This window comes from Fukomys damarensis, unplaced genomic scaffold, assembly GCF_012274545.1.
Source record: "Fukomys damarensis isolate Sample0158 unplaced genomic scaffold, DMR_v1.0_HiC HiC_scaffold_18, whole genome shotgun sequence".
NCBI lineage: Eukaryota > Metazoa > Chordata > Mammalia > Rodentia > Bathyergidae > Fukomys > Fukomys damarensis.
In genome coordinates, this window is record NW_022900930.1 from 22,582,192 (window position 1) to 22,605,238 (window position 23,047).

The 23,047-nt window shown below is 39.2% G+C and overlaps 1 protein-coding gene across 2 annotated transcripts in view; it reads right to left on the minus strand.

Annotated features, from left to right (window-relative positions):
- Stox2 (storkhead box 2) overlaps positions 1–23,047 on the minus strand; it is a 103,780-nt gene that overhangs the window by 14,225 nt on the left and 66,508 nt on the right. Inside the window, exons 2-4 of one of the 2 annotated variants that reach the window (XM_010641057.2) lie at positions 13,780–14,104; positions 13,553–13,673; positions 1,773–1,925 (exon numbers count right to left, since the gene is read on the minus strand). In XM_010641057.2, the coding sequence (XP_010639359.1) occupies positions 1,773–1,925; positions 13,553–13,577 (178 nt within the window). In that variant the 5' untranslated portion in view covers positions 13,578–13,673; positions 13,780–14,104. The remainder of the gene's footprint in view (positions 1–1,772; positions 1,926–13,552; positions 13,674–13,779; positions 14,105–23,047) is intronic. The other variant, XM_010641056.2, reaches the window with a different exon arrangement.

A 23,047-nucleotide genomic window follows, 5' to 3' on the forward strand; every position in this document is an offset into this window, starting at 1 on the left:
GCACAGTTTAAACCCCTACCCTAGACTTAAGTTTCTGCAGGCTCCCTGCAAACTTCTAGGGTTGATGAATATTTGTCAGTGTCACACACATGAAAAAGCTCCAGTTAGGTCCTCTCAGTTCCTCTAAGACCAAGGCCTTAGGATTAAAGTTCATTTGCACAAAAGCTAGCAAGCCACTTATGCTTTTAACTGTAAATGATATATGGATTTCTCAACAAAGTATTCTAACTTAGGAATACTGTTATCAGCCACTTCACAGGGACAAGCATCTTACTTTCATATACCGGCTCTGCATTCTTTCCATTCTTTATTTTATAGACCCATAGTGGGTGGTAGGCAACTGATTCTGAAAAAACTGACTGATCTTTGAGGAAACTATATAAAAATAAGGATTTTAAAAAGCTTCTGGATTTGATATAGAGAACTATAAGGCAGGAAGAAGAGCCTCCCTTCACCAGAGACAGCTGGTTGGGTATCTTCCTTTTATAATATTTTAAAAGAAAAGCAAATATGTATTTTATTTTTTAAAATGAAATCTTAACTACTTTAACAAACGATATTTTCTTAAAGCTCATCAAGCCATGACACAAACATGCAAGATGTTTATTTTGCATTGGACCCAGCTATTCCGTTCTGCGTCTCTTCCTGAAAGAATTAGAAGCATCATACCCCAATCCTGTAAGGGCACCTATGTTTACAACGACACAGTTTGTGATAGTTAGGTCTTGGAAACAACACAAATGTCCATCTAATGATGAGTATATACAAAATATGGCTTTTTTATACAATAGAGTACTACTCAACCATAAAAAAGATACATGTGAGACATTTGAGCTAAATGGATGCACCTTGAGAATATTCTCTTAAGTGAAATAAAGCAGACACACGTGTCAATGCTGCATTGTCTCTGGTGTGAGAAACTGAAAGAGTAAAGAAGAGCCAAAATGAAATAGGAAGAAAATGTTCAAAAGGAAAGAGAAACAGGAAGTTGGGGAGAGAAGGAAGGGAAAAGAAAAAATGGGAAAAGAAGGAAAAATGGAAACAAAGCGGTTGTAAATAAGGAGGGAGGTTGAAGGGAGGGGAGGGTATTGGGCGAAAGAGGAATTAAGATATACCATGTGCAGGTGCAAATTTCCTTGATGAATATGATCATGACATATATTTACATTGTACCAATAAAATTAGTTTTAAAAAGATGTGTTTATTTTTGACAATACTTTTTCTGTAGTTTAATCCATTTGGATTAAAATTCTCAGTTAGTTGTTTCTGACGAGCCCCATTTTCCTATATTTGAGGAAAGCCGGATTACAAAAGTTGAATTGAGTTCTGGTTAATTTTTCACACTTCTCTCTTTTCCTTGGTGCCAATTCAAAAAGTATTGCACCTCAAGCAGTGAAATTACCTTTGATGTAACACCGATGTGCTCTGATTTTTAAGAAAAAAAGAAGTTTCTGGTTGGTTTTGGTGAAGAATGCCAGGCATGGTGGCATTCGTCTGTAGTTCCAGCACTATGAAAGGGTGAGTTATAAGGGATGACAAGTTTGAACCCAGCCCACGCAACTCAGCAAGACTTGATTTTAAATTAAAAAACAAAGGTGGGGTGAGGTGCTCTGGGGATGTAGCTCAGTGTGAAAGCCCTGGGTTCCATCGCCAGTGCGGGGAAATAAACAAAAACAAAAATATAAACAAACCTTGGGAAGAACAGTCCATGTGAAGTCCTGGAGTCACAGAGCACACCTGCATTTGGAAAATACCTGTTCTTTTCTCATTACCTGGGAAACACGTTGTCAGGTGTTCCATGAGTGCTTCTTGGGTAACAGGTTTTCTTGCTGAGTTCATTGCCGAGATGGCCAAGCAAAGGATTTCCCCAAGTGGAATGAACTGAGACTGACTGATGGGAGACATACTGATTGGTGATACATCACCTGCAGAAAGACAATTTCCAAGTAAGTGCTTCATTAAAACTCCCAGTCATTTGTCACGCGCGCGCACACACACACACACACACACACACACACACACACACACACCCCGACAGTCCCCTCTCCCTTGAATCAGGAATACAAGTAATTCTGAACACTGAAACTGGTGATAGCCACAGCCAACCCCACTGAGGTGAAAAGACTTCTACACACAGCGGATGCCTCTACTGCATGACAAATAAAAACCTTCCTTCGAACTCTGAGGTCTCATGTAAACAGTGCACTGAAAGTCCCACAACAACGAAGCTTTGAAAAATGATTTCTGTTTTTATTGATTCAGAGTTGATTTATTTAATAACTGCCATTCACATCTCAACAAATGCATCTGTGGTAACTTGATGATTCATTCTCAAATACGGAGTGTATTTATGTGTAGGGCATCTGCCAGGGGATTGGGAGCTGTAGACAGAAAGGGAGTAAGCTCCCCTCCTGCAAATATTTCTGCCCTTGAAGAGTTTCTATTTAAGTGAAGGAAACAGGCAAGCTGGTCAAAGGTCACCACTATGTGGAACAGGTGCACAAGACTGAACAGTAAGCTTGGGACAGAGAGAGGAGGGGTGGCCCATCACTTAGGGATGTGGCGGGGCTCAAAAGCTAAAAGTTGTAAGGTTTTCCAGTCTGAATCCTCTACTAAGGAAGTAGTAGGGCCTGGTGGCTGGGAGGTGGGTAGACATCAGGAGGGGTAAGATTCACCAGGAAGTATTTTCCAGCGAGTGGGAGATAAGGGCACAGGTATGTATGGATAACCATGAGGACAGAGATGAATGCCCAAGACCTTTATCCTATGAGGATGGAAGGAATTTAAGAAATGACACAGGCAGATGTGAATTTCAGGAATGTGACTGTGGTGGTCACATAGATGAGGGACCAGAAGAGGCAGATTACAGTGCACTGGGAGACTGCATCTGCCTGTACACATCTACATCTGCCCAATAAAAGGGACAATGGAGAAAGGAGAGGCTGAAGACCAGCATCAAAAGGGTGACCAATATGAATCTTGAGGAAGTGTCAATCTGCAATGCAAATGCTGTGTCTGCTTCTGAAATCTTTACACCATAGTGCTGGAATTGCTGAGATATGTTTCAAAGTTCCCTAATATTTCAAGATTTCTGCTGTCAGGGTGGCCCCAGCATAGGGAGAGAGGCTGGGAGAGCAGGAAAGTCTGCTCCTGAGACCTGAGGGCCACCTATTTTATACCTTGGGGTTATACTTATATTTTACTTGAAAGATAGCTTAGATGGACTAAAAACGGAAGTGATCTGATGGATACAATCAGGCAACAGGGCTGGAGATCTCGCCACACGTGGGGATATTACAGCAGGTGCATTACAGAAAGCAAAAGGGCTCCGGTATCCAAGTGGAGGCCTGAACCCTCTTTCCAAGCCCAGTGAAGCTCAGAGCTCCCTTCCTGCCGCACCACATGAGGCTCCATTAGCCCTCTGTGACTGTAGTCTCTGAGAGATGGATGGGAGAGGAATAAAACATTGTCCCAATGGCCAGAAGATAGGAAAAGAATCCAAAATTTCAGAAACAGTGTAGGTTCAAAGCGGGTAAAAATAAACCAAAACTAGGAATCGATCTAATGTAGGAGGTACAAATTTCTGGGGCCCATGAGACATAAGTATCATAAAGAGAAGATATCTGCGCCAGGTGTGGTGATGTAGGCCTATAAGTCCAGCACTCTGGGAGGCTAAAGCAAGGGGGTCACAAATTCAAGCCCAGCCCAGGCAACTTAATAACCTAGCAAGACCCTGTCTCAAGGTGGGTGGGTGGTGGAGATGTAGCTCAGCACAAACGTCCTGGGTTCAATCTCCAATTCTGCCAAGAAGGAAAAAGAAGAGGCCCTCTGAAAAAATTCCTACGGTAGCTGGTGGGACAGCAGTAGGCAAAATCTAAGCCATGGAATTCGGGGCTGTTAGTGGAAATGTGAGTTTTATTTACTGCTGGGGGAACTCAATTCACATTGAGAATTTAACTAAAAACAACACAATTTGTAGGCTGGGACCATCTGAGGAAGCAAGTTGGCCACAGCCTCGAACACTGTATCTAAACCTTTAGAAAGAACCAGTGTGTTCTTTATTCAAACCAAATCTTATTCTCAAAACCAATGTGCAACAAATAAACAGATGCTGCTTCTCAGCTGTCGCAGGGGTGAGGAGTGGGAGCCACTTCTGCTCAGCCCTGTCCTCGCATGGGAAGCCCTGCCGCTTGGCCACAGACCCTCAGAAACTTTGAACTCTTTTGTGGCTCTTTCTTTCTCCCTGCACCTCTACAGAAGAGGAGAAGGGGCACCAAGGCCCGCCTTCTTACTGAGTCACTGGGTAGTGTTGGCCACAGGGACGCAAAGTCACCTGGGATGATTTTAAAAGTCAGGTGAAAAGGAGCATGGGGACCAGCTTGTCAAAGGAGGGATTCACAGCAGACTCCTGGAAGGTTAACCTTCTAAAATTTATGCGTCGTAGCTAAGAACTCAGAAGACTAAAAACAAAAATATGAAAAATATTATTGTAAAACTACAGCTCAAATTGATTTCCTGATTTTTGTATAGGTTACAAGAGGAACCTTCTCTGTACAAAAGAAATTACTATTAGCGAAACAACTTTAGGTCATGCTTTATACTTTTAGATGACGTGATCTGCTTAGTTTTGCTGCCATCTTCTTAATTTCTTTTCATTCACTGCAGCCAACTGTAAGAAGCAGCATGCTCTAAGTGTGTCTGAACTGAATTTTTGAAAAAACTCAGTTTCACCATAATAATGAATATGTGCAGTAACTTTTAACTCAAGATACGGAGCAAAAATGGAATCTAGATGCTCTAAGTAACTACTGCCATGCCATCCTGTTTTTATACTGCACTAAGAGAAATTATTTTCCCCTCCCAACTACATGAGCAATTCTGTCTATGCTACATCCAAATGCTTCCTGGCTCTGTTCCTTCAACTCCAACTCCAGTGCTGTCTACTCTGCTCCTGTCTCCCCTAACTCCACTGCAAGCTTCCATTATGTCTCACCATTACAATGACTAGATGATACTCAGTCTTCCTCCCTGCTCCTGACACTCCCTTCTCCAGAGAATAGTCACGATCCTCAGAGAAAAACAGAAAACACTTCCCTACATAAAACTCTACAGTGGCTGCCTGTTGCCCTCAAAGGGAAACCTGAGTCTTCACCAGGATCTGCAGGGTTTGGGCCTGTCCACCCGCCTCTGAGGCTACCTCTGCCTACTCACCAACTCCCTTGCTATCCCACACCCACAACCTCCTCCAATCTGTGGATATGCCAGACTTCTTCTGAACTCAGAAAGGGCCTTTTTATATTTTTGTGCTCTTGGCCTGGGACGCTCCTTGATTGAACCTTTTTAGGACTGGCTCTTTCTCATCCTTTAGGTCTCAAGTGAAAGGTTATGTCCCCAGGGAGCCCTATCCCAACCTCACAGTCTAATGCTGTTTCAACATGACTGGAGTTCACTGTTTTCACTCTCTGAATGTGTGCATGTATGTGTATGTGTTTCCTGGTACTGTCTATCTCAACCACTAGAAGATAAACTCCATGATAGAAGAAGGCATGAACTCCACATCCCCAGTACCTATATAATGCAGTGCTTTCAGAACACACCCAGTACACGCCATGCCTGCTGAATGAACAGCCATTTATAACATTATAATACAGTGGACTTCTCAAGGTATTTCAAAGGTTTTGGATCTTATATTTAAAGCAAACAGAGAACAAATATACTTAATGATCCAATTGAAGACATCCTGTGATTGATTTTATGAGCAATAGTCCCCCCAAAACACAGTAATTACCATAGAAATTATATATTAATTGAAGTTTGGAACATGCTTTCAAGATCTGTATTAATGGAATCATATCTCTTAACACAACATAACACATAATTCAGCTTTACCAAGGTATTTCTGTGTTATCTTACTTTAACCTGCTTAATGAGCGAACTGGTTATTCTGAGAATATGCTATTAGAAAATTCTTCCACCAACTAAATCACATTTATTTCTTCAAAGAAGAAAATAAGAAAATGTAAATACTGCTAAAATGTCGTTGGTCACAGTAATCCGTATAACCTACAGATACTACCATATTTGCAAAAATTATGAATTATAACTTACTTGCCTATAATGTACAGGATGGATTTTTCTACTTGCAAAATGAGTTCTAAACATATTCATAAGACAATTCAATAAGCTCACATGTATATGTGGGTTAATGAATTATTTCTAAACTGCTATCATTCTGTCTTATTGTACTAAAAAAGTAAATGGGTTTCACTTTAGCTTTATTTTCTTACCAATATCCACTTAAGCAGTCCTCAAGAGACATTTGTCAAATCTAGTATTGCTCAGATGCTCAGATAATAGCAAGCACCGTGCCTTGGACAGAGTTACGCATTTAACAAATTTTTGTTAAATGAATTTAAAATGGGAGAAGACAAAAAATTACAATGGCGGGTAAACTCCCATTTTAAGGCATTTAACATTTACAGTAGGTCAGTGAAAATCTGAACCCTGTTTGCACGCAAAATTCTTTGTCCACTAATCAGCCTGAGGACAAAAATATATTAGTGGGACAGGTAATGAGAGGAGTGGAAAACGAGTCCCCTACACGAAAGCAGGAGAAAGCAAAAAACTTGCAGACCAGGAAACAGCACCTAGAGCCTGAAGGAGCTAGGTGGGTATAGGTCACAGCCAGAGAAGGCTGGTGATGAGATGGAGGAAAAAAGTCAAGGCCAGGTCTCTGTAGACTTAGATCTTATTCTCAGTGGCTAACGGGTACATGGTATGTTTAGAAAGTCACCCTTGTGTACCTGTGGTAAACGAACTGGTGGCATTACTCACACAACTGACAAACAGGCCTGAAGCAACAGGTGGAAATTCTGCAGGTGCCAGCTTGCTCAGTCCCACTGTCTAAAGCTTATCACTTCTACTTCAGCAAATACCGTTAACCAGAGCATCGATTTTTATCACTTAAATCCCTCTCTCTTCCCTTCTGGCTTTTAGCCAGTGACGAGTTGGAATTATTTCCAGAAAACTTCTCACTCACATAATTTAGCCTTTTAAGAATCATCTGATGCCTCTTAGGTATCAAATACTATTAGGCACTCAAGGTCCAAAATTGTTCCTACCTTTGCTCTATTTGTGGGTCCCCAAAATAGCATTGTAATAAAGCCCCATCCTTTTGTGTGTCATTTTATCCTTTTTAGTCATTAATCCAAGTTCTCTGTACTCCCCAATCATCACATATGAGGGAGGACAGCACAACTTTTAAGCTGTCACATTTATGACAACTTATACTCATCTCCCCTGACATGTTACCCATATCTTTCCAAAAATGACTTATTAAAAAGTAAATATAAAGCTATTTAATATTGTCTTAAAGTACCCATCTTCATACAACTGTATACAAAAAGGAAAGCCAGGATTTCTCCAGGTAAACTGCATCATCATAAATAACAAACCTTAAAAACAAGGCAAACAAAATAAATTTTCTAGTTTAGTTTTTTTTTAAATCTGAGTATTTCCCTCTAAACCTGCATTTAGTAATCAATTACTGTTTTCCTGTTTGTTTTTAAGTACGCTTTTCCCTACTGTGAATGTTAATTTCATCTATACCTTGAGTTGAAGAATTACCTCTGGCCCTAGTGAAATTCATGTACCAAAACAGTGGCAACTGTACTGATTATAAGTAGAAAATTCCCAACATAAGAAAATATTCAGGAGATATGCTGATAAGAACCCTATCTCTTAAAATACATTCACAGGTCTGTTTCTCACCTATAAAATGAGACGTGGAATGAGATTATTTCAGCTTCCTTCAAGCTCCAAATTCTACGCTCCTTTACCAATGCAGCAGATTTCTGGCAGAAAATCATAATATAGTACTCATGTGTTGGGAAAAGCATTTTAGTGCTCATCTGACCTGAAAAAGTAGGTTTTAATTTTTAAGGAAATGGCTAAATATATTGGCTATTCTTCCTTCTACACAAAATAAAGAGTTCCTAATTTACTCTAATTCAAAGTCTTACTCGGCTTTGTCCTGCCAAAATTAAACTGAAGTTAAAATTATGGATGCCAATAAAATTACCCACATAGCAGATACTATGACTCCTCATAAAAATAATCACACGTGTCTATAAAAGGTCCAGACTCTATTCCTTTCAGCAAATTATTCACAGAACTATCCACTTGACAAGTTTTATACTAAAGGCCCCCGGGCTTGGGGAAATCACCCGCTCTCTCACATCACAGTTAAGTGAACAACTTCTCTGATAGAGAGCTTCAGACAAATCTTGTGTCTTACAGTTTAATTCCACTTTTCAACCTTAACTCCATGTATAAATGCTATCTGGTTCTTTTAACAGAAGGTCCGTGACAATATTTTCTAAAGAGCCATTCTGAAGAGAAAACAGATATTCTTTTCCTATATGCACTCTCTTGAAGACCACAGCACCTCTACAGAGGGTGCAGAACATATGGCTCCCATTAGCTCACATGCTGCTACGTTTCCTTTGAAACCAGATTACTATATTTGACTTTCAAATGTTTGTATCTGAAATCTGAAAGAAAACTTGACATTGAAAAAGCCACTTTTACCAGTTTACTGTAGGTTTGTTTTAAATGCCACTGATTTCAAAACTTTAAAGCTGAGCCCTTATTGCAAAAGTCAATGGAATGAAACGACATAAAAAAGGAATTTTAGAATAGTTAGAATTTCTAAAACTGGTTCTCTAAGGTTCTTTGGTGTTTTACTTCAACACGATGGGTCTCATTTCTAAGGTATTGTTTCAAGAAATTATTTTAATACAAAAGACAACATAAATAGGAGGCGCCTTCAATAATACTGAAATTAATGGTGTCCATCAGCTACGATTTACTAAAAATTTTCTAAAGAGAGTTAAGAATAATCCTGGAGACTTACAGCACATACCAAAATGATCAGACAGCCTGTTTCAGAAGTGTTTCTGTTTATTAGTTTGTCTAATGTAGAGATTCAACGAAGTGAAAAAACAAATCAATCAGCACAATGGTTTACAGAAGAAACCTATCATCTTTGCAGCGCACAGGCTCTCATTAGTCATAGTAGCTATTGCTCTGCTCCTGAGATCTGAGCACTGAGGAAACACTGTCATGGAATAAGAAGTAGGCAAATTAGTAAAGGAAGAGAAGAGCAATCAATAGACAGTGATAGGTAAGAACTTCTTGGCTAGGGAGCTGACCTCACCTTAGAGATAGATGACCATTTATGACCTCATCTCTCATAGCATCTAATGCTTTTGAACCACTGGGCTGTTTGCAATAGATTTGCAACTGAAAAGCTAGAACAGAAATATGAGCCCTAGAACAATTACATGCTTCAGTGCCTCAAACCTTTGCTAAAGCTCCATATTATAACCCAACGACTGCTCTAAGGGTGGTCTGTGTGAGGCACCGTGAAACAAAACCTAGCAGGGTGCTATTTACATATAGGCACTCAGAAGTTTGTTGACTAAAAGGCTCCTATACTTAAAGACAGGATGAGGCAAGGCCCTGCTATCTGCCAAGATGTTTCCAACATCAGCTGTTATGTTGCTTTCTAGACCCTCATTCAGAATTAGTTAAAGCCATTTACATCTATGATAAAAATCATAATAAAATATCAATTCTAGATGACACAAACTAGAAAGATCTCTCAGATGTCATGGAATTCTCTAAGGGATCTGGCTAACATGAGTTCTGTGAATATGGAGTCTCTCTTTTTCTTTTAGTAAATGCCTCGAGCAATTTCTACGGTAAGCTGTGATGTAGCTCTCTCATCTTCATAATATAGTCGAACCTACTCTAGCACTAGGGATGCCTCAATTTCCACTGATGATATATATATATCTCAACCACAGTTTAATAAAAGCAGCCTAACATCTTCAGGGTCATTCTCATTCCTGCTTTATAGGTTAAAATCCCCACAGCTGTTTCTCAACCCTTGTATTCCCTGCTTTAGGTACCACAACTCTACTATGACTGATTTCTGTAAAATATAATCGTGTTTTTTGAGACAGAGTTGTGCTATGCAGTTGAGACTGACCTGGAACTCACTATGTAGCCCAGGCTGGTCTCAAACTCACAGCAATCCTCCTGCCTCAGCCTCCCAAGTGCTGGGATTACAGGTGTGTGCCACGACGCCCAGCTGTAAAATATAATTGTGATTGAGCAACAAAGCCTACTTAAATACAATTCAGACATGAATGAACTACATTCCCCAAATTACAAGATTTTACTGAATGCTACAGATTCCCTGAGAAATGGACACTCTACCACATGTCCAGCTGCCAGGAAGGTTGTTACCAAAGAACTAAAGATTTTAAGGACAAAAAACAGATACACAGGTCAAGATAGATACACAGAGACAACTTTCAACTCACTGTATCATTATGTAACTTTCCTTTCCTAAATTTAGTATTATAAGAAAGTGGTAAAAACCACGGTCTCTCATCAAACACTAGGTTCATTTTATTAAAAACCAAAACAAAAACCCACATCTTCTTTATCCAGTCTCCAGTTGATGAGCAACTGGGCTGTTTCCAAGTTTCAGGTATTACAAACTGTGGCACTAGCCAAAAAGAACGAGACACTAGAGTCATTTATAGCTAAGTGGATGCACATTGAGGCCACACTCTTCAGTGAAATTAATAGGACAGATACGTGTAAATACCGAATAGTTTCTCTGATGTGAGAAACTGAAAGTGTAAATAAGGATCAAAATATATGATAGTTCCGGTGAAATAGGAGAAAAGGTCTAAAGGGGAGGAGGAAGTGGGAGAGCTGGGAAAAGGAAAAACTATGAGAGAAGGAAAAAATGCAAACAAAGACTTTGTAAACAGGAAGGAGTGGAGAGGTCGAGGGGCGAAAGAGGAATGGGGAAAAAATAAGAACCAAGATATATCATGTACAGGTACAAATTCCCCATGATGAGTGTCATCATATTGTGCACCTAAAATGTAGCAATAAAATCAGAGAAAAAATCATGTTCACAGCCTAATTCTGCTCCTCATTAGTTTATGATTTGGGGCAAATGAGTTAATTGTTTCAATCTCAATTTCTTCTTTTGCATTGTGCACACACTGATAAAAAAATTCGAGGGGATTTAGATAATAGATGTTGAGTGCTTATACTGTCCGACACCTAATAAATATTTAATAAATAGTTAATATTAAAAATATCTTCCCTAAGCCTAAATTCAACCAATTTACCCTTTTTATAGTGTTTAAATTTAAATCAATAGGAAATTCATTTAGTTCTAAAAAAGAAGCCTTTGGGCTGGGGATTTAGCTCATCGGTTCGGTGGCCTGCCTTGCAAGCGCAAGGGCCTGAGTTTAATCCCCGGTACCAATAAATAAATAGATAGATAGATAGATAGATAGATAGATAGATAGATAGATAGATAAAAAAGAAGCCTTTTAAAAAACTGAGATCTCATCCTCCTTTTAACGGTAATAGTCCTTTAGGAACAGTGCAAGCTTTCTTGGTTACAACATCGCAAGGTGCAAGGTGGAACAATCCGAGTTTCTAGGGAAAGCTGCATCACACCTGTGGCTTACTTTAGCATTACTCTAACCTGTGAAAATTCTTTTTTAAAATTTAATTTAATTTTTCAAATGGACACATAATATTTGTACATATTTGGGTGAACAATATTATTTGATTTACAAATCAGGATAATTAGCATTTTCATCTCCTGAAACATTTACCACTTTTGTGTGCTGGGAAACTTTAGACTCTTCTAGTTAGCTTGAAATATATCACACACTATTGCAGATTATAGTTACCCCACGGTACTAGAGCACATTAGAATGAATTTCTCCTATCTCACTGTATTTTGGTACCCATTATCTAATCTCTCTCTCCATCCCTCCTTCCTGATCCCCTTCCCAGTCTCAAATAACCATTATTCTACTCTTTTTCTATGAATCATTTTTTTAAGCTTCTACAAAAGAATGAGAACATGTGGTATTTGTCTTTCTTTGTCTGGCTTTTTTCACTTAACAGGACATTCTGCAGTTCCATAAAAATTAACAAAAGAAACGGTTCTAACCTTCGACAACGAATTAATGATTTTTAAATGACCTTTTAATCAACTATTTATTGAGTAGTTGCTGCAGTTAGGGAATTGCTAGAAGGTGTAAATTATAGGGAAAAGTCCTGAATTTGCCTGCAGTAAGCTTACTATTTAGGTGACAAAATAAGACAAAAATGTATAAAACTATAAGCAATTATGAAATATTCACATTAGTATTCAAAACATCCTTTGAAGAACTATAACAAGAAAATACACAAATTCTGCAATGGGACTCCAAAGACTAAAACATGACTTCCTATTGAGGGAGGGCATAGTCTCTCCCACTGGGAGAGCTTTATGTGGGAAAGATTTTTGACTAGGGTCTTTTAGGATGAGTAGAATTAATGGGGTGGAGGGATATTGTACAATTTCATTCTCAACATGCTATGCTTATATTTTCCTTGACCAAATACCTTTTGAAATTGACTCTGCATCCTCAACTTTATTCTAAAAATGCAGAGTGCTGTGTATAGAGACAACCTTGACAATGAAGAAAGAAAATGGTGAGCTAATGCAGATAGCTGTGACCACAAAGAGAAAAGAAATGTTCAAGGGTCCTATCCAACATAGAGTTGGCATTATTTTAAACTGCTTGGCCAGGGATTTCACTCAGTGGCAATGTGCCTGCCTTGCAATCACAAGGTCCTGAGTTCAATCCCCAGTACAAAAAAAAAAACAAAAAAAGTGCTCGAATTATGCCTACAAGCAACATCAAGGATTCAACACTCTCAAAAGATCTTTAATAAACAACAGTGTTAAAACTATGTATTTGATGAGGTCGTAAGACCAGGTTTTCAGATGTACCATGTTTTGTATTTGAAATACAGAATATAATATACTTTTGAGGACCAACATTTACCATTTCACTATTATTTTCTTTAAAAAGCTGTGTGTGAGAAGCCCATGGATATTGTAAGAAAACACCTCTGTCATTATTGGAATCCTAAAACAGACCATAATGAAATATGCTTACTTCCTTAACAGTTCATAGCAACCTCAATGTGATGTTGGTCTTGGAAACAGTCCCTGAGCACATAAATCAGACTCTCTTGGATTTTAGTGCATTGCATGTAGAATCACAGGCCAAACAGCATGCGAAATTTCAGGGACTATGTTTTAATTGACAAGATAAAAATTTCAAATAATATTTACTGAAATCCTCCCTTAGGGGAATGGAAGAGATACACAGCTGATGGAAATATGAGGAAGTTTAATTATTTCCCATCCACAAATCCTACAGCTACTGACTTTTCAGCTCTGATGAGACAATGACTTATGCTGGTGATGGCACATGAAGTGGGCAGCCTCCGTGGAGTACTTAGACTGCCTGAGATTGAGGCCACAGGAAAACGATAACAGCAAGACCACTTATCAGAGTACAGCTCACTCCCATCACAGATGTGGTAGATATTTGACCATATTTCTTTGCACACAACCATTCTTGAAAGAAAAGCAGGGGACACGTACCTGAGCCGTTCTGGACTGGCTCCATCCCCCAGGTACCTGTGACACTAAAGTCTGGTGCATGCTAAGGGGGTGGCATCCAAGCACAAGAAGGAGCCAGTAACAGAAACGGACGTCCTAGAATCTGTAATAAGAAGAAAGAGTAAACTTTCCAGTCATAGTATCCTAAATGAGCATTTTAGATTGGCTATGGAGGACCGAGGGAACGGGAGAGGAATCTGGTACTTTACCTTGGTAGATCTACTTTTAAAAATGAGCTCCAGAACTCTCAGCTCTTCTTACAATTCAGGGCTTGAGATACTGGCACAAATTCAGTTCAAAAGCTGGCAAAAAGCACCTTAAAAAAGGCTTTGTGAATGTATTTTGCTGGTAATGTTTTTTAGGAAGGAAAAAAAAAAAGGGGGAATCATCTTTGCCATTCCTTTATTCTGTTTGCATGGAACAGCTGGAAGACTGTTCCTTGCCTATCCCATATATCACAGCCACTCACACCGAGCCAACATCCCACTGCAGCGCCTCGGGAATCTGCAATGTCACTCCTCTTCTGCTTGTTCTCTGCAAAGTGAAGTCATAGGGATGGATCAGCCAACCTGACTTCTCACTACTCTGCCCAGAATCCTTTGTGAGCTGAAATGAGTCATCGCTCCAAGAAAAGCTACAGCCTGTGTTGTCTGTGCAGTGCGGAGACTCAGACAGGAGCAGAGCCCAGGCATGGGGCTGCACAGGGCACACGCTCCTGTCCTAGGGGCGCAGGTGTACTCACATGCATTAGCAGAAACTCATATTTTTTAATCATCAAAACAGTAAAAAGGGCACATACCTCCAGATGCTTGAAGAAAGAACACACACATGAAATTGATCTGGCGTCACATACTCACCAGTCCGTACTCATAGGTCTGATACATTTTCCTAAATTTTTTTTAAGACTGACTTTTCCTTGTGATGAAGGATGTCTCCCTCCTGTGTGTAACAGGCAGTTCTGCAGGACACTGGATCAAAGTTTAGCTGCAATGAGCTATTTGTCATGAATTCCAGTTGCCCTGCAAGTCTTCGCAAGCCCGTGTCCCCTTATTCCCCACACATCCCTGTCGGGCTTGCAGCCTGGACAGCCAGTGCAGCTTGCCTCGCCTCGCCAGCCAGGCAGCTCTGCTGCTGCCAACAAAGGCAGCACTGGGAATGAGGTCACTATGTCAGGCACGCGTTCTCAGCATGAGGTTCTCCCAAGCTTACAACACAACTGGTAGAAGTCATAGGATTTTTATATTACTGCCTCGTCTGCTTTAAAAAAATTTCTATGCCTAAGATCACTAAGGCAAAAAAATCAATTTTACATCTGCATAAAAATGTCTTTTTCATCCCACCTTTTGTACCATGTTCATTATTAACACACATTGAAAAACTGACACAAATATATGTGTACATACTGTGTATACTCACAGGGCCCTAATTCAACAGAAGCGCAGAGAAAACATTTGTTTTTTTATTTACAGTACAAGAAATAGCACATAAATATTTTAAGAGGAAAGAAAGGTGGAAGTTGAGAGAGGACAGAATCACAGGAGTATCCATAATCACATAAAAACCAGAGAAAAATGGAGTCACAGTGGAAAAGAATAATTAACAAGCAAAAGATTAAGAAAGAAATGAATCTTACTGTGTTAGTAATAATACTGACCAAACTCTCCCAAACTCAACCTCTAACTCAGCTCATGAACCAGATACCATAAATTATCATACACTCTGAACCGCAATAGATTTGCACAGATGATGTTTGCACAGCAAATTCAATCATATCCTCTTGAAACCATCAGCTAAGGTGCAGTGAGCACCAAATGAAGACACAATGGAAGCCAGGAAGGACAAAAACATCAGGAAGCCCTTGGTAAGGTTTTCTCAAACCTCTGAAATGGAAAAGTTTCCATGTGGATCCCCAAAACCAAAATCAGATCCTCTCTTCACTCCTGGGATTTCAGTCTGACCTCAAGCACCCCTTCCAAGACCTCAGGTCCCATCCCAAGCCAGCCACACTTTCTGGTGAGCGAGCACCAGCCTCTCCTGTCACACCACATACTGGTCCTGCCCGATAAGCTGGAAAATGTATAACCTGCTTTTGTCTGCTAACTCATCTGGTAGCTACAGTCATCTGATCCCGTATTTCAGATCATCTCTTCTCTAGTTGAGTATAGTTTGGGATGCGTAATGAGCATGGAGACTATGTATACAGTCCAGTTGTTGATTAATACACTTGATATGAATGCTTATTAATAAAACCTTTTTAGCACCTCCTACCATCTGAGGCTTTTCAAATCCTCTCCTGTTATGAGATCACTCTTTACTGGCCTGGCCTATCAGTTTCCCTCCTACAATACTGTGGACCCCAAGTGTGGTCTCCGTGTGGCATTATCTTCCCCCTTGTTCTGGACTCTATAATCATGTGGTCTAAGACTGTTGGCTTTTGGCTACTGCATCTCACCATTAGCTCTTCCCTAGCATAATTAAGCCAGGTCCCCTTTAGCCACTTTTCAAAAACCTTGTCAATTATGGGTTGGTTTAAATTTCTCCTTCCAATGTATTATCTCCTCTCTCGTTCAGGTTGTGCCCAAAGCTCCTGGCCCACACTGAGCCTCTAGACCATATCAGGCCTCCTACCAAAGCAGCTGAGAGTTCATCATTTCTCTTTGAGCTTGGGTAAATATTTAGTTATAAAGCCACCCAAATCCACCAAATTTGGCATGCTCCTCTCAGGCAAAGTCTTACTACCTAAGAAGCCTAAGAAGCACCTGTACCTGAAGAATTTGCTGATGTAATTATAAATTGAAAATTAAGATCTACACAGAGGTAACATTAGCCCTGGCAAGTTAAGACCCAGACTGGGTCTAGGACTGGTTGATGTACCACCTATTGACAGTAAAAGACTCAAATTTATTTTAATGTATATAAAATATTAAATAAGATAAAGAAAGCGATACTAAATAATTTAAAAAAGGAATGGAAGTTTAAAAAATGTATTCAAATTTTCTAATATCCAAACACGTACATTCGCATCTCTATATGCGCCTACTGTGTTCATATACAGAAACATCTAATTGTTACCAGGACCCAGTAATAAGATAAGTACTGGTATGACTCCCATTTTGAAAAGAACTGTCAGAGGGAGGATCTGAATTCAGGAAACCTGGCTCCAGAATCTGTGCCTTTATTCACTATACAAAATGCTTCTTGGTTTTAAAATAATCACTGGAAACAAAAAAATTAAGAAATCTATACTTGTATTTAAAATTTAAATTGAAGCCAACTGCTCACTTAGCACGGGCCAATGAGGTTAAGGTCACAGGTTGGACCTCTTGAGTAGCAGGTGCTTTTGCCTTTGCCCATTTCTAGGAGCTCTCACCAAATGACTGCCCTCCATCTTCAGCCAGCAGACTTTTACTCGATGACCACACAAAAAGTATAGAAGACCAGTCACAACTTGTAAACATGAGCTTTTCATTCTGCCCTACTAATAGCAACCTGAGTTTCATGGTGGAAACCAATGAGCCTCAACTCAGATATATGGGCAAGAAAGGCGCTCTGAAGTTTCAAACACCAGTGTTTGGTAGAGAAGCAAGCTTAAAATCAACTCCAGCCATAATTAGTAGTCCTCCTCCTCCCCCGGTGCCTCCTGCTTCTTTTAATAACAGCTTCAACATTACAGTAAAGATTTACAAACATCACAGAGTATCCCAGAGGTGATTTGCTCAGTTGATGAGGTGTGGGCAGAGGTTGTGCTTGGCACTTGACTGGTTCCTTGGCAGAAGATGAAATAGTAGTAACACTTAGTGACATAGTCATGCAGAATCTTAATAAACACTCGGATGACTAATGGTCTAGCACAGTCTTAGAGCTGCTGCACTTGATAAAGCAGAAGCAATAAATACTCAAATCAATTAAAAATATTTATTGAGTGCCTAACTGAAATGTCCCATAGTAGATTGGGGAATTTTTAATATGTTGAGATAGTACATAAAATGTAGGTATGTACACTGGTACACAAACACTGTAATGCCCAAATGACAGGGCCTCTATCTCTACTTTCAATAAGTTTAAAATGCATCCAACCAGATAAAATACTCACACATCACAAGTGTAAAGAATACAAGGCAGTATCTCTCACAGGGGAGGAACAGGTAACAGGTGCCCCCAAGAATTCAGGAGAAAAGAACTTGGATTGAAGCAGTCGGGAATGGCTTCAAGGGAGGCGCAAGCATCCTAGAATCTGGACAGGTGAAAGGAAAGAGAAAGGACGCCTCATATGTTACATCATAAGCTCCATGGAGGGGAGGATCGCCGCACGTCCTGGGTTTACAGATGTATTCCTGGAAAGGGCCTGGCCAGCAGTAGGCACTAAGTTAATATGTACTGAAGTAAGAAAGGAATGCCCTGGAGAGAGGCAGCATGAACCTGGCAGGGAGTTACCGATGGAAGAGAGATGGAGGATTATAATGCTGCCTGGGGGCTGAATATTCATCATGGGAAGGAAAGGGAGAGGATGCAAGAGGGGTGGTCCAACACTGCATTAAGAAGAGTCTTTAATGGACAAGAAAAACAAAACACTTTATATTTGCAATGAATTTCACTTGGCATTTATTAGAGCCATTAGTAATTCTTCTCTTCAAGGAATATTACATCTGTAAACTCCACATTCTTCTAAAACAATTATTGACTGCTGGCCAGAGGGAGGGTCTGATGACAGTAAGGTCAGATGTAGCTTCCCAAGGGACTTTCTTCTCTGCCTCCCATCACCACCCAACATCTGTGACGCCAGACTCTCTCCCCTTTGCAAGACTGCACCAATAGGGGAGAAAAGAATCCTAGTCGGTAGCAATACTATAAAAACCTACCCTAATTCAAGTTAACAAACATTTTTAATGTAACATGTAAGACGTGATGCTTGTTGCTGAGGTCAGTATAAAGATAAATGAGACATAGCTCCTGTTTAGCATCATCTGACTCACTCAAGGAAATGAGAACAAAGAAAGACGGTTGCTTCTGATATGAGGAGACGTGGAGGAAGCACAATGGAGGGAAATGGAAAGTGCTTCAGGACAGAAAGAGGCATCGGAGGCAGGCTGCACAGGATGGGTAAGCAAAACAGAAAAGGAGAAAAGATGAGGATGTCTTTGTAGAGAGAAAACTAGAATGGAGAGAGACATGGTGGTTAGCCAGGGAAAGTTATTTTGGATAGAGCTGGCTAGTGCTCTATCTAGCTTGGCTAGGATGGGAGGATGCACATGAAGGAGAATGGCATTGAGAAAGTCTAACAGTCAGCCTGGAAAAAGCTTCTGAAGAACGTTAAGCTGCTGGAGAAAGGCATTATAGGTTCTTACAGAGAGTGGTGTCATTATGCTGAATGGTTAGAGTATTCTGGCAATGGAGTATAGCGTACATTCAGAGAAGATAATTATTGAGACGAGTTGTGTGCCTATTATAGCAAACTGAACAAGACATAGAGTTCTTAATCAGGGAAGACAGAAGCAGGGGGATGGATGTAAGAGAGTATTTCCATTTTGTGAAAGACCTCAAACTTTCCAGAATGAACACTGGAGTACTACCAAGAATGCACTTCTAAGTATATCGCATCCATCTAACACTACTATCTCAGAATCTATCAAAAGACCGAGCCACACAGTAGCCTAACATTTGGAGTAGTGCTCAGATAGAATATTAGTTTGAACTGAGAAATTAAAAAAAAAGAAAGATGAGACATCCCCTAAAACAGAAATCCCTGGACACCAACAACAGATCAGATTTTCCTGGTTGCACAAATGCTGATAAAAAGACAGTTACTTTCCTTTTTAGTTTTATTTTAGGATTCCCTATTTTTAATGTTCATACAGAGATTTCTTTAACTGAAATACCGAATAGTTTCTTTGGTGTGAAAAATATAATAGTACACAGGATCCTAATGAGACAATTAATAATGTGAAATAGGAAGTAAAGGGCTAAAGGTGTAAGGAAAGTGGGAAGGGTGGGGGAGAGGTAATAAGGGAGAGGAAAAAAATATGAGAAACTGAAAAAATGGAAATAAAGTGTTTGCAAATGGAGAGGGGAGGAGGGGGTGAAAGGAGGGCAGGGACAAGGGGAAAAAATGAGAATCAAGACCTATTATTTAAAAGTACAGAATCCCTATGATGAACGTAATTGTATTGTATACCTAGATTGTACCAATAACCTCAATAAAAAGAAAAAAAAAGACACAAGTTAAAAAATTTGGTAAAAAGTAGTTTCAAAAACACAAAGTTCCAAAGTTTCGAGAGCCTTTATAAAGCAGGATTTACTGAGTTAGGTACATTTTTTGTAATGAGGTACGAAGCAACTTCAATTAAAGTTGAATTAGATACAACACAATATAGGCAAGAAGTTAAATATTTAAAGAGCAATTCTTGGTATCCCTCTAAGTATGAGAGAGCACTGATAAAAACATAAAGTGAAGAACATAGTTATTCTGTTATTTACTAAAATTCTCAACAGTCTTTCAATGAGATCAACTATCATAAGATTAAGAACATAGAACAAAGGCATGTTGAAGCTAGGAGATACTGAAAGTATTTAGCACATTATCATCTGACAGACAGAAGCTAGTCCTAGAGTCCCAAATAGGGAAGTGACTGGCTCCTGATAGGACAAAGCTAGAACTGGGTCTCTTGATTCTCAATGCAGACATCTTTCTTGCTCCACAAACATCTGGTAAAATAAATTAAAGAAAATTGAATCCTAAGGCCTTCTCCAAATGTACTTTGGATAAGAATTAGTTATGCAGATACTTCATTTTTCATATTATGGTAATGGTTGAAGGTATTTTTTTCTGCCTTCAGGTCTTTGAATCAATGTCCAAAAAAAGACAAGAAAAGATAGTGAAAATGGCCATACTACCAAAACTGCTCTACAGATTCAATGCAATGCCAATTGAAATTCCAACACTATATCTCAGAGAACTAGAAAAAATAATCCAAAAATTCATTCGGGAACATATGAGACCTAGAATAGCAAAAGCCATCCTAGGCAACAGAGACATGGCACCAGGTATAACAATTCCCAATTAGAAACTATACTACAAAGCCACTGTGATAAAAACAGCATGGTACTGGCAAAGAAACAGATCTGAGGATCAGTGGAACACATTGGAAGACACAAAAACAACTCCAGATGTACTCAGCTACCTCATCTTTGTCAAAGGAGCTGACCATCCTCAGTGGAGGAAAGATAGCCTCTTTAATAAATGGTGTTGGAAAAACTGGATGTCAACCTGCCACAGATTAAACTGCACCCTTATCTTTCACCATGCACTAAATTAAAATCCAAGTGGGTTAATGATCTAAATATTAAAACAGAAACACTAAACTTGCTGCAAGATAAATTAGGGAAACTCTTAAAGACATTGGCATAGGAAAAGATTTTATGAACAAATCCTCAGTAACACGGGAACTAGCACAAAGAATCAACAACTGAGACCTCATCTTATTAAAAAGCTTCTGCACTGTAAAAGAAACCATCAACAGAACTAAGAGACAACCTACAATGTGGGAAAAAATTTTTACCAGCTGCTCCTCAGACAAAAGACTATTTTCTAGAATATATAAAGAACTCAAAACAATCAACCCCCAAATATAAAAACCCAATTCAAAAATGGGCATCTGAAATGAACAGACATTTCTCAGACAAAGAAGTAAAAGCAGCAAGTAAATATATGAAAAAATGTTCCACATCACTGGTCATTCGAGAGATGCAAATGAAAACAACACTGAGATTCCACCTCACCCCACAAAGAATGGCTGCTATCAAGAAATCGCACAATAACAAATGTTGGTGGGGATGTGGGGAGAAAGGAACCCTTCTCCATGGTTGGTGGGAGTGCAGACTGGTGCAACCACTATGGAAATCAATATGGAAATACCTCAAAGAGCTGGGACTAGAGGTTCCATTTGACCAACCCATCCCTGTGCTGGGTATCTTTCCAAGAGAACTAAAAGAATCATATCACAGAGAAGTAAGTGCACCCATGTTTATAGCGGCACAGTTTGTAATAGCTAAAACTTGGAAACAACCCATTTGCCCATCAGTTGGAAACTGGATAAAGAAGATGTGGTCTTTCTATAAAATGGAATATTATTCAGCCATAAAGAATGAGAAATTAGAGGCATTCATAGGAAAAGGGATGCATATGGAGAATATACTCCTAAGTGGAATAAATAAGTCACATATGTGTAAATATTGAATAGTTTCTCTAGTGTGAATAAACTCTAATACCTAAAATGTACCAAAAAGACAAGAAAAGAAAGATGAAAATCAAATGAGAAAGGCAGAGAGCCTGCATGGTTTTGGCTAAAAGGTCAAATTATAAATTTGTTTTAATATTAAATTGTAAGAAAACAAAGAGAAAGCATGAAAATGTGAAAAGCCACCCCTCTGCACATCATATTATTACAACAGCTTTTGGACTTGTAGACTATTCATTTCCAAACTACTGGTTTAGACACACTTGAGTACACCTCAGACATTTCTGCCTCATTTTTAACTATAGTGGAGAGTGATAGCATACCTAAAGAAGTCTGCAATATGTGGGGGGGATAAGATTTCTCTTCAGAGTCTCCTTGAAATTAATGCAAGCTATGCATTCTCCTAATAAAGCTGACTGTCTTAATAGCGAAACAGCTTTTAATTTGTTACATTAAACACAATTCAACACTACTTTCCAAAATTTACAGGTGAACTGATTCTTTTTTTTTCTTTTTATTGAGTTTATTGGTACAATCTAGGTCTACAATACAGTTACATTCATTACTGGGATCCTGTACCTTCACATGACAGTTCTTGGTTCTCATTTTTTCCCCTTGTCCCTGCCCTCCCTTCACCCCCTCCTCTCCTCCCATTTACAAACTCTTTATTTCCATTTCTTCATTTTCTCATATTTTTTCTTTTCCCTTATTTCCTTTCCCCTACCCTTCCCACTTTCCCTACATCTTTAGCCCTTTTCTTCCTATTTCACACTCTTAATTATCCCATTAGGATCTTGTGTACTATTATAGTTTTTCACACCAGAGAAACTCTTTGGTATTTACACATGTGTGACTTATTTACTGCTGAACTTATTCTTTAGGGAGACTGCCCATGTTTATCTTGAGGCTGTATAATAAACATTGTCAGAATACAGTCCCAATCCCTGGGGTCAAATAAGGCCCTGACTTGGGAAGCAACTACATCTGAAAGTGGCATTCTTAATTAGCTTTAAAAACTGTCACCATTATTTCTCTTGCTTTAATATACCATTATTGAATCTTAGAAATCTTTTAGTTGGAATTAGTTATAAGGCAAAAGAGCTGAGAAACTGAATAACTTTGTTACTGATTTATTTAACTATTGGCCAACTGATCTTCTCTGCGAGCCGCATTCCTCCCTCTGAAAGATGGAATCAGGGACAAAAATATTGTGTTGCAAAGCCTGTCATTTTTTAAAAAGAAG